A 12,930-nucleotide genomic window follows, 5' to 3' on the forward strand; every position below is an offset into this window, starting at 1 on the left:
AGCCAGGAGATTCTTCCAGGTCTCCCACGTGGGTAGCGGGTTGCAGGTGGCAGGGGCCCAAGTACTTTGGCCATCTCTCACTGCTTTTTAGCTGGGAGCTGAATTGAAAGTGAAGCAGCTGCAACACAAGCCTTTGTTCATGTGGGATGCTGGTGTTACAGGTGGCTGCTTTATCTGCTATGCCACACTGGATCCCAGATTTTTTTTTCTTAAACACTAGCATTTATGATTAATTTTCTGTATTATTATACTTAACTAGTCAAAAATCACATTTAACCTTAAAAAGACACCGTTTTTAAATGCTAACACAATTTCAGCTACTTCATAATCAGTGATATCCCCTGGCCTCAAGGACTTCAAATAACTTTCAAATGGTGGGTTACTTAAGATCATTAATACAGATGCATCTTTAGAATATTTTTCTCAAAATCAAATACTACCATGTTATGCAAAGGAATATTCTATAGAAATTATTTTAAATAACTACTATAATTCAAGAGATATAATTAAAGAGAATGTAGGTATAGTCATGTACTGCTTAATGACAGGGATACATTCTGAGGAATGCCGTTAGGCAATTTCATCATTGTGTGAACATCAAAGAGTGCATTTACGCAAGCGTACATGGTATAGCTTCTACACACCTAGGCCATCTGCTATAACTGATTGCTCCTAGACTATAGACCTGTCATACTTGTTACTGCATTGACTGCTATAGACAACTGTAAAACAATAGTCAGTAGCTGAATATCCAGATACACCCAAACATAAGAAAGAAGAGCAAAGCTACTCATAGAAATTTATTGAAACCTTATGGGATCACTGTCATATGTATGTTAGTCTTCAAGCAGTATGTGAATGTTTATGATATTAAGGGAGAAGATTTATTATTTAATATCAAATATGGGTAAATTATTAGATGATATGTAATGCAAATCAAAACAACTGTTTTGAGTTCAAATTTCATGAAAAATATTTTTAAATGTACAATTGTCTGTTTATCAGTGTTACAAAGGGAGAGAGACAGAGAGAGAGAGAGAGAGAGAGAAACTCTTTCATCTGCTGGTTCACTTTCCAAATAGCCACAACAGCTAGGGCTGGGCCAGATGAAACCCAGAAACCTGGAGCACCATCCTGATCTCCCATGTGGGTGGCCAAGGTCCAAGCACTTGGGCCATCTTCTGCTGCCTCCCCAGGTGCATTAGCAGGGAGCTGGATCAGAAGTGGAGCAACCAGTGCTCATAAGTAATGTTGGCATTGCAGGCAGAGCCTTAAACCACTATGCCACACTGCCAGCCCCCAAAATTTGTAATAATCTTAAATTATTATGATAATTAAACAGAAGGCTGACTTTTAAATGGAGAAATCTACAGAATGAAGATTTTGAAAAATTTATAATTTATTGATGTTTGTAAAAATTATTTAATATTAATTTGTTAACCTAAAATAAGAGTTAATTTGGAAGACTATTTCTTTATAATATATATACATATTTGTAATATGTATATAAAAGTTAAGAAATTGAAGCTTTGATTTTTCATTTGATCCTTTTTTTAAATGCTCTACAACTAAATAATATAATAAAATGTCTGTTACATATTATCACACATATCCATCAACATGGTTAACATGAAACCATGAATCTACTTTGTATCCCTAATTCATAGCACATTAGAAATCAACAGATACCAACAGAAAATAATTATTTGTGGAATGGTAGCTTAATTACTGGGTAGATCTTGAAATAAAATAGAATGAAATCAAAATTCAACCATTTTTACATGGTCTGTCAGATCATACTAGACATCTCGGTGAAACAAGGTATTTGCTTCCATGAGTACAGATGTACACCCACACTTCAACATACCATGTCAGAATTGTAGTTAATTCCAGTCATTATAATAAAAGGTCATCAGTGTGTGCAGGACACAAGATCACTCATACTTCTGAAATCATCTACCAAAAATTACTTTGAAATCATATTTATTTTCCTTACAAAGCTATGTATACATAGAGAGTAAGACTGCATCGTGAAACTTCTGATATCCAAGTACACCTAAGTGACCATCTTTTCACTAATATTAATTTGAGGACAAAATGAGAGAAAATAATTTTCTTGAAGCTATCACATCCATGAACTTTGGTAATCTGTTTAAAACTAAAATGCCGTTTAGCTTTAAAAAAAAAGTTAGGTGCTTCCTAAGTTTTAAGCCTCTGGAATTTCTTAGAAATTCTGGAAAGAAATTCTCTATGGATTATGACATAACAGGTATTTCTGGAGAAACCTAATCAAGGAAACAAAGCAGTAAAGAATGAATATGCAACGCAAAAGTCTAAATTTCCTTAAATAAAGCATCTGTACTCACCAATTCCACTTAAGATAAAGAGCTCAACAACGAATTAAATGGTGTTGCAATAAGCAGTCCAAGTTTCCAGAAATTATTGAAGTTGTACATAATGACAACTGGTGGGGCAGGCCTTTGACTCCATGGTTAAGATGCCATTTAGAACCCTTGTATTCCATGTTGGAGTGCAACTGCCAATTTGTTTCCTACTAATGTGTACTCATGGAGGTAGCAGTTAGTTTTGTCTCTGAAATGCATGTGGGAAACCTGGATTGAGTTCCTGGCTCTTGTCTTCAGCCTGGCTGAGCTCTGCCTGTTGCAGACATTTGGGGAGTGAGCCATAGCATCAGCGAATGCCGACTGTCTCTATGCTTCTCAAATAAAATAAAATAAGCAACAGACTTTTGCTAGTAACTAAACATGATTATAAATTTTAGTAGTGGTATCATGTCAGTTTTAAAGTTACATTGCACCACACTTAAGGGCTTTCCATTTCAGAGTTGCCTAGTGACAATTAACTCATTATCCTCTTAGCTCTGACATAGTCCCCATCCAATGTTAACAAAGAATGAGTAATATTAAAGTCAATCTAGTTTGGTTAACTGTGGGCTCTGGACTTTGGAACATGGAGTGAATTTTGTTAAGAGTCAAATGAATAATCTCTTCTTTCCACAGAGTCCCAATTCGAATGCTTTTTAAATAACTTAGCAGTAAGTTAAGAAGATCATACAATGTCTATATAACTCTAAAAATTAATACAATAATAATTAACATTTTTGTATCACAACTGAATTCTTTGATTATAAAGCAATACATATTCCTAAGGTTATATTTTTTGAAAGTAAAATATGCTGTGAATTGCCTACCTTTCCTGTGATAAATAAATATGCCCTCAAAGTTTTATTTTTGTGCTAGTAACTTATTAGGGAATGTGAAAAATTTCATATCAATCATGTTCAGCTTTCCAAAACCAATACAATTCCATATAGCAGTACTTGGGAATTTTCTTTGTGATAACCCAGAGGTTTAAAAACCTTTTGTGAATGATGTAAAACTGAGTAATATTCTATTGATTTCTATTTATAAAATGTGATTGCTGCACAGTTACTTGGATATTTCTGCAGTTTGTAAAATGAAGGGAGCATGAGAAACAACTACTGTCAAACAAATACTGTCAAGTATACCAGAGAAGCCAGGAGGCATGATGTGTATGAGTATTAAAAATATAAGCTTTGTGTTCAAACTCCAGTTCTGACAATTCAATGCTGTGTAAGTTTTGGAAAACTAGCTAACTCCTTTGAAGCTTGATTTTTTTCTTTTGGAACAAGGATGCATTTATTTCTCAACGTTATTGTAAATATTTAATGAGATAATATATTTAACATTGAGATCCACTCCCTACATAGCTTCTTGAGCTAATGAACTCCTTTCTCTACCACAAAAGCTCAGAAGTCACAACTCACTTCTTGTTCCCTTTTCCTTGATCTCATGGGGCAGGACAACCGGAAGGACATCAATATGACTGGTAACAATTAACACTGGCACTACTAGATTGCATTCAGAAACTAATCTCAATGTAATCCTTTAATCTCACCTACTATGATTAGTTTAAGCCCCATGTGTCCTTGTTGTGTGATGAACTTCCAATAAACCTTTCCTGGTTGATTGCTATTGAATCAGGAAATAAACACTAATTCTCATCAGATTGGATGAGGAATGCAGTGAATCAATGTGTGCCAGGAAATGTGATATGATATTACAGACATTTTAGAATCATCATTTATTGGTTAAATGACAGGATATTATGTTTCTGAGTCTTGATCATCATCTCAGTCTTAATTTGAAAACAGCAGAGATAATGCTACTCACAAAATATTGTGGCAACTCAAGATTACGACATGATGGCTTAGAATTAACTATTCAATAAATGTTAGGTTTGCTTTTTATCTATTGTCTATTTTCTCCTGTAATGTTTGTTTTCTGATTGTTACCACAATTCATATGAAAAATTATTTTAAAGACATATATATTTCAATGCCATTATCCTGTTTTAATGAGATAAATATTAATATTTGCCTGAATCTTGCATTTTAAAACACTACACTGCCCCTCCCAGTAGTTTAGATACTAAGTAATACATTTAAAGTCTAAAAATCATTTCACATTTTTCATGATTAAATATTTCTTGAATTCTGTTCTTTGTTAATGCAGAAAGCCAAATTAAAGTCTCTGAAGGATATGGAATTTTTTATTACTCTAAGAAAAGCAAAACTTGTTGTATAACCTGGGTATCACTGAAATTTAAAACCTTCAACCAGGCCATATGGTCATGGAAGAACTAGGTCAATTATCACTTCTCATTGTCACTATTGTACTTTTATGGAAACATTATGCAGTCACACCATATTTTCCAACTTTAAGAAGAGCAGCAAATTTTGCAAGCAAAACATCTTGGACTGAAATGTTATCTCAATATAAAAATGTTAGTTGAAATTTACAATTCTAAAAGTATCAATATTAGAAAGTAGAGAGAAATGGTTCTGGTTTTCTACATTTGTGTTATCTCCATACACATTTAAGAAGTGACTGTCAAATATAGGTACCCAGGGTTAATGTTAAACCACCACCTGTACCACTGGCATCACATATGGGCACCACTTCCAATCTAGCCCCCTGCTAATACACCTGGGAGCATACAAGATGGTCCAAATGCTTCGGCCACTGCCATTATATGGGAGAGCCAGATGGAGTTCCAGGCTCCCGACTCTGGCCTAGTCCATCCCTGGCCATTGCAGTCATTTAGGGAGTGAACCAGCGGAAGGAAGACCTCTGTCTCCTTATTTTTCTGTAACTCTGCCTTTGATATAAATAAAATAAATCTTTTAAAAAAATGGGAAACTAAAGAAAGATTGGAGTAGAGGTTCCCTGTATCAACAGAAGCACATCCCAGGGGATTTTCAGATGATTAGGGAAATAAATTCCTACAAATGTAACTGTAGTACATGAGACTCTTAATTTGCAGATCCTTTAGACAAAATAGAAATTATGCTGAGCTATGTAGTTTAAAGGGTATTGTTTGGCCCAAATATTTGCAAAATGCTCTAGAGGAAAATTAATAAGACATTAATAAAATACAATAAGATATCTTGTTAAGTATAAATTTAATTAAAAACAGCAAGGTTTTGTCCCAGTTTCTTACATTTTTGAAGATATGAAAACACCATAAAGACATATTATAAAGGTTCATTGATAGAAGTACATTCTTTCTTTAAAGGAAAGACTTTGGAATGAATACTTAAAATCCATACAGAATCTCTCCACTAAAGCTACTAATTTTAAGGCTTAAAATTTTTAGTCTAAAGAAAACAATTTAATTGGATCCATTTTTTTGCCATTATTATTGAGAAATACTGTCTTTACAGAGACAGTCCATCTACAGTGTAATTAAGTACAATTAACTTTGTCAGAACAATAACTTTACTGTACACTAGCACACTAGTGAACATATACATCACAACTATAATTCTGCCCCTACAGAAGCTTACTGGCATGTTAAAGAAACTACAGGTTTTTAATGAAATTTTATAGCTGCTTTTTAATTTTTATTAGACATTTGACATTACAGCATTTTATTTAGTTTTGTTTATAAAATTTCCAAACTTTTGCATAAATCCTCGGAACTTATTTTCATTTGGTTGATACGAGTGGTAAACACCAGGGTTGTAATTAAGCATTGGGCTGGACCTGCCGTAACTGTTACCCATAGTTGTGGGTTTAATTTCTCGGCGGTTTATACTAGGACTTGGCATGTTGCTTGTTGGCTGAATGGAGCTCTCAATTTTACAAAAAGGCTCAAAACGACTGTAAACACGCCGGTCAGTTGAATGAGTTCTTAAGATTTCATTGGGCTTTGGCCTTGGAGAAGAAGTTGACCTCCTTTCAGGAACAACAACTGCATGAATCTCCTTTGGATCTCGGTATTGGATCTGTTCTGTGTTAAACCTTGGGGCAGAGGCATCTCCTGCCCTTTCTAAGAACTTCCTTTCAACTGGAGCTGCAGAAGTAATTATTTTATTATTTTCATCTGATGGAGAATTTATTCCCATAGATGAGCTAACTGCTACATCTTCCTTACTTTTGTGAACGCTGCCTTGAGAATTTGATGAGGAAGAACGCTTTCTTCTAGGAGATGAATCAATTTTGTGTTCTGATTTCTTTGGCTTTTGATTCTCTTCACCCTCAGAAACTAAAGTGTCAGAACTACTACACATTCTGTAGAAGGCAGGTGCTTTATTCTTTGATAGCGTCTCTTTCTTTTCTGGGGTAAGGCTAAGTAAGGACCTCAATTTTTGAGATCCCTTCTTCAAAAAACTTGGGGAACCCTTACCTTCCTTCTTCGAAGTGAGTTCTTTGTTGGGTTCCTCTTTATTCACATCAAGTAAAGCAGCAATGGAGATGGATTTGGTAGCAGTGCTATTGGGAGGGGCTCTACTGTCTACCTCCTCGTCTTCCTCTGTATTACGGGTCACATTGTGCATGCTTTTAGAACTTTTCAACATATCTTCTTTGGGTTTTTCTGGTTGTCTAACTCGATTCCTGGTAAGTGTGCTGTATACATAATGCTTACTATTTCCATGAGCTAAATTAGCTTTAGAGTGATCGAAGGATGGGAAACTTCGCCTTTTAAGCAGGTTCTCATTGTGTTCATTCTTTAGATTTTCTGTCTGCTTATTCAAACACAAGGTTGTATATATATAGTTATTGGACTCTGTACGGCCATCTGTAGTTTGGTTTGAAACTGTTGAGTGAATTTCAGGAATCTGCAAGGTATGCATTTTTGATGTCTCTGATTGTGGCTGCAGCTTGGGGATTGATTCTGGCATAGGCTTGTCTGTTGAATGCTCTACACTTGTAGGGATGTCTGGGATCTTTTTAGGTGTATCACTTCCCTGGGAACCAGTGATAGTTGAATTGGAGGAGTCAGTTGTACAACTGTTAACTTCCTGTTGCTCAGGTAAAGTTGGTTTAAACACAAAAGAGGAACGAAGCCGAGAATGAGTGTAAAGAGCATTGGCTTTCAAATTCTCAGGACTATCATAGCCCTCAAACCGGTCACCCAAGGCCGATCCGCTGGAATCAGGGGGAGCTTCTGATTGATCATTTAAATAAGATTCAATTCTCCAGTTACGTAGGAACGATTTTGTGGTATGCTCAAGGGTTGGCATTCGTTGTTGCAAAAACCGAATATGATTATCAGTTCCATTAAAAGACCTTCGCACATTTGAATTTCTTTCTGGAAGATTTGTTTTTCTTTGAGCAAGTCGATCAGCAAAACTTTGAGCAGGAGTGTTATGGTGGCCTGTGTAGCCTCCCCGTGATGAAGATGCCACACTGAGACTATCTGATGGCCTTTTCCAATTACCAGGTGGATGATTGGTTCGATTCAGAGTCCTATTAAGCAGCAAATACGGTGTTGTTTCTGGTTGCTCCCCAGCATAACTATGCCTTTTCCAATTTTCATTTAGCTGACTGGGTTGAAACTGACGGATTGTGTTTGGACCATTAAAGTTTGGAATAAAATGAGGTTTGTACCCGAGATTTCTTACGTTATACTTGTCATGCTCGTTTAAAGCATATATCCCTCTGTTTTTCAAGTAACTAGAATCTAGTTTATGTATGGTGTCTTGCCTACCAAAAAGGTTGCGCTGGCTGGAAACGGAAGCTAATGAGGACAGTGAACGCTGGTAAGCGCCATTCTCCCAGAGTGTTTTGCCATGCTTCACCCTTGCTGATTCATCTGGAGCAAATGAACTGGGAACACAGGATCTGGCATAGAGAGTTCTAAATTCTTCATCAAAAGACTCAACAAGTTGTCCTGTAATTATCTGAACCATACTGAGGTGAGCTTTTTCAAATGACCACATATAGCTGAAAAAAAAAATGAAAATTGGAAAACTTTAATTTCACAAAGTTAAAAGATTAGTGGTAACACATACTTCTATTTAAAGTATGTCATTAATGTGCACAAAAATATCCTTATTGCAAAAAACAGGATTTCATTTTTTTACAGCTGAACAGTACTTCATAGTGTGTGTGTGTATATATATACCATGTAACTGGACACCATTATACTTAGTGAAATAAACCAGGCCCAAAAAGACAGCTATCATCAGTTTTCCCTGATCGGACGTAATTAATAGAGTACCTGAAAAGTAATGGATTGGAGTGAAGCAGACATTTTGAGACTCAATGATTGTTTACAGCCCTTGCCTCTTATGTTGAAGAACAATTTTTTTTCTCTTCATACTATCTGTTGAACTCTTTCACTTAAGAGTATGTTAACTATAGGATCCTTAAGTTAACTGAAAATAGATCTTTGTAAAATTAAGTGTGAGAATGTGAGAGGGAGGGGGAGGAAGGGTTGGAATGTGGATGGGAGGGAAGGTGGTGGTGGGGGAAGTGCCACTATGTTCCTAAATCTGTATATATGAAATACATGAAACTTGTACAACTTAAATAAAATTTACAAAAAAGCAAAGAAAAAATTCTTTATTCTTTATTTGTATTTTAAATAATAACAAATTATGACTTTGAATCTATCTCCTTTCATACAGTCCTTCCCAGAGGTTCCAAGAAAAGCTTGTAGTGCGTTTTCCATCTGTGCCTACCAGGATTCTACAGAGTAGAAACTGATATTATGCTTCACATAAACCACCTGGCCAGGAGTAGGAAAGTCAGTATTGGAGGACAAGTTAGGAGACTGGCTGTAGTCTTAAGAGTTTTGGCTTCACAATCCTCTGCCTAAAACGAAGACATGGACAGCATAATAGCTGTAAAACCTTATGATGGGTCGGCGCTATGGTATAGTAGGCTAGGCCTCCACCTGTGGCTGCCGGCATCCCATATGGGCACCGGTTCATGTCCCAGCTGCTCCTCTTTGATCCGTCTCTCTGCTATAGCCTGGGAAAGCATCAGAAGATGGCCCAAGTGCTTGGGCACCTGCACCTGTGTGGGAGACCTGGAAGAAGTTCCTGGCTCCTGGCTTCAGATTGGCTCACCTCTGGCCATTATGTCCATCTGGAGAGTCACCAGCATTTGGAAGACCTTTCTCTCTGTGTCTCCCTATCTTTCTAACCCTGTTTCTCAAATAAATAAATAAAATATTAAAAAAATATGGTTCAAACATGTTACAATGCAAGCTAACGCTGTGCTAATACACATTTTTTTTTGACAGGCAGAGTTGGACAGAGAGAGAGAGACAAAGAGAAAGGTCTTCCTTTCGTTGGTTCACCCCCCAAATGGCTGCGCAGATCTGGAGTCAGGAGCCAGGTGCTTCCTCCTGGTCTCCCATACGGGGCGGGTGCAGGGCCCAAGCACTTAGGCCATCCTCCACTGCCTTCCCGGGCCACAGCAGAGAGCTGGACTGGAAGAGGAACAACCGGGACAGAACCAGCACCCCAACCGGGACTAGAACCCGGGGTACTGGAGCCACAGGCAGAGGATTAGCCAAGTGAGCCGCGGCTCTGTCCTAATACACATATTTTAAGTCTCCATGCCTTGAAACTGTTCTCTCTACGGCTTACTCAGTAACTGTAATTTAGTATGTCAAGAACTATAAACAGGGCCGGCGCCGCGGCTCACTAGGCTAATCCTCCACCTTGCAGCGCCGGCACACCGGGTTCTAGTCCTGGTCGGGGCGCCAGATTCTGTCCTGGTTGCCCCTAATCCAGGCCAGCTCTCTGCTGTGGCCCGGGAAGGCAGTGGAGGATGGCCCAAGTGCTTGGGCCCTGCACCCCATGGGAGACCAGAAGCACCTGGCTCCTGCCTTTGGATCAGCTCGGTGTGCTGGCTGCAGCGCGCCAGCCATGGCGGCCATTGGAGGGTGAACCAATGGCAAAAGGAAGACCTTTCTCTCTGTCTCTCTCTCTCTCACTGTCCACTCTGCCTGTCAAAACAAACAAACAAACAAACAAACAAACAAAAACTATAAACAGAGGGTTTGAGGGAAGCTGCCTCAATCACTAATGGGTGGACTTCACTGTACTTAATGTACAAAGGATTGATAAATATAGTCCTCATAAATCAAGTCAGTCAAATGCCAATCAGGGTCTTTTTTTTTTTTGACAGGCAGAGTGGACAGTGAGAGAGAGAGACAGAGAGAAAGGTCTTCCTTTTCTATTGGTTCACCCCCCAATGGCCGCTGCGGCCGGCGCACAGCGCTGATCCGGAGCCAGGAGCCAGGTGCTTCTCCTGGTCTCCCATGTGGGTGTAGGGCCCAAGCACTTGGGCCATCCTCCACTGCACTCCCAGGTCAGAGCAGAGAGCTGGACTGGAAGAGGTGCAACCAGGACAGAATCCGGCGCCCCGACCGGGACTAGAACCTGGTGTGCTGCAGGTGGAGGATCAGCCTATTGAGCCGTGGCGCTGGCCAATCAGGGTCTTTTTATATTGAACACAGTCTCCAGAACTTGAAGTTTTCAATGACTTTACAGTACTTGCTGGTATTTCTGATTCCTTTCCTAGAGTTTAGAAGTGAGAGCTATCTTGAAATTTGATATTAAATTTGAAAGTTATTTTTGAAAACTTATATGATGAATCTGAACTTAAAAAGAAAGTCCCTGCTAATATGCTATATGCTATTATCCATATGTGCTATATGGATAATAATATTTATGATACAATGAAGATAAATACAGAAGGAGAATGAGACATACTCTACATACTGAAGGATTTTCCTGTTTATACAGATGAGACAATAGTAAATGCAGGTGAAAAGATTAAAATAATTTATAGACTAATACTTTAAAATACATAAAATTTGTAGAACTGGTGGACATTGTGGCATAGCAGGTTAAGTCCACTTGGGATGCCTGCACTCCATATTGGAATGCTGGTTCTATTTCCTGCTACTCTGTTTCTAATGAAGCTCCTTATTAACACAACTTGGAAGCAGTCATTGATGCTCAAGTACTTTATTTTTTGACACTCATGTAGGAGACCCAGATGGAGTTCCTGGCTCCTTTTTTAGCCCATCTCAGTTCAGCTGTTTCAGCCATTTAGGAAGTGAACCAGTGGATGCAGGAATTCTCTGTCATCTGTCACTCTGATGTTCAAACAAATAAGTCTTTAAAAATACACATTAGTGTGTAATTTGAGACTATAATTGTTTGGATATGTTCAGTTTTATCTAGTACGTCCACTGAATGCACAATACAGAAGAATAGTTATTAGGTTTTCTTTATGTGAACCCATATGGATCACTAGGCTGAATTAAAATAAGTGCTATAAAAGTGAGTAAGTAGAGAAATTTCAAACTGACTGAAGATACAAATATAAAGTATGTTAGAAATATCAAATAGTGGAATAAGTAGTCAGACAGTAAGTGTGTGGAAATCCCCAGGGAAGGTGGTAGCTTAGCAGTATTTTGACATAGACTAGATACTCAGAAATGCACACACAAAAGATGTGGGAGGATAATTTGTGTAGAAGAAGAAATATATGGAAAAGGGAAGTAAGCAATAACGGCTGAGTTTTTGTTGAACACAGAAATAAAAAGGTTATATTTAGCGCTAGTAAAGAAGCTATATAAGTGATTTATGAAATAGTGGCAGAGAATATTGAATGCAAATCACAAAGTTTGATTGTGTAGGATTTGTCTGCATGTTTGGGTAAATTACACTAGAAAGATATGTTTGAGAAATTATTTTTCTAGTAGCTATTTGTCAGATCTGAAAGATAAGGAATTACACTTACTACAAAGAATAGTGTAGTTAGAATAAGATTAGAAGAGAAACCTTAGTAAAAATTTGGATAATGAGTGAAACTGTTGATCCAGTAGCAAGAAGAAATTAGAATATCTGATCTCAAAGAGGCTATTCACAGTTTATGAAATAAAAATAATCCCCCAGGTACTGAGTTCAGGAAACTCAGAAGATACTGGTACTGGTGAATGTGTGACAATTGGAAACAGTTTCCTGCTTTGGTAAATCAGAATATTATAATACAAGTTCAGGTGACAGGAAGACACTAAATAAAATGTTCGCTAAGGAAATCTGAAAGCCTGCAGACATCCCTTGGGGTTTGGGGTAAATAACTGTGCTCCTCTGTCATTCCAGGTGCTTTAGGCCAACAGCCTGAGTCTGGATTATCAGTGCTGACCTCTTCCTTATTCCTGGAATCCATTCCAATCTCTACTTGGAATTCTAATGGGCCTCACAAACCTAATACCAAGACTTCCTCCAACACCCCCTTCCCCTAACCTGTTCCTTCCCCGGTTTTACTTATTGAAGTCAGTGACTTAACTACATTTTCAGGAGATCACTATGGAAATGAGGAGTCTCCTCTGAATGCTCTTTCTTAGATTCAACAGGTCTGTTGATTCAGATTCCAAAACCTCTCACAAATCTCTCTACCCTTTTACCACCACAGTCTGATACATCATCACCTAATCTGACTCCTAGATTTTTTATGTGCTCATTTTTCAATCAACATAGCAGCAGGTATGGTCTTTTAAAAATACAAATTGAGTAATGGCTGGCGCCGCGGCTCAGTAGGCTAATCCTCCGCCTTACGGCACCGGCACACC

General features: G+C 37.9%; 1 protein-coding gene across 3 annotated transcripts in view; it reads right to left on the reverse strand.

Moving 5' to 3' along the window:
- Window positions 1-5,489: 5,489 nt before the first annotated feature.
- Window positions 5,490-12,930, reverse strand: part of SACK1B (scaffolding CK1 anchoring protein B) — a 93,372-nt gene continuing 85,931 nt past the window's right edge. For all 3 annotated transcript variants that reach the window (XM_089333106.1, XM_051854627.3, XM_089333107.1), the window contains exon 5: window positions 5,490-8,273. In XM_089333106.1, coding sequence (XP_089189232.1) covers window positions 5,975-8,273 — 2,299 coding nt within the window. In that variant the 3' untranslated portion in view covers window positions 5,490-5,974. The remainder of the gene's footprint in view (window positions 8,274-12,930) is intronic.

Source organism: Oryctolagus cuniculus, chromosome 5 (assembly GCF_051225735.1).
Source record: "Oryctolagus cuniculus isolate XC-2025 breed Fujian yellow rabbit chromosome 5, ASM5122573v1, whole genome shotgun sequence".
Lineage (NCBI taxonomy): Eukaryota > Metazoa > Chordata > Mammalia > Lagomorpha > Leporidae > Oryctolagus > Oryctolagus cuniculus.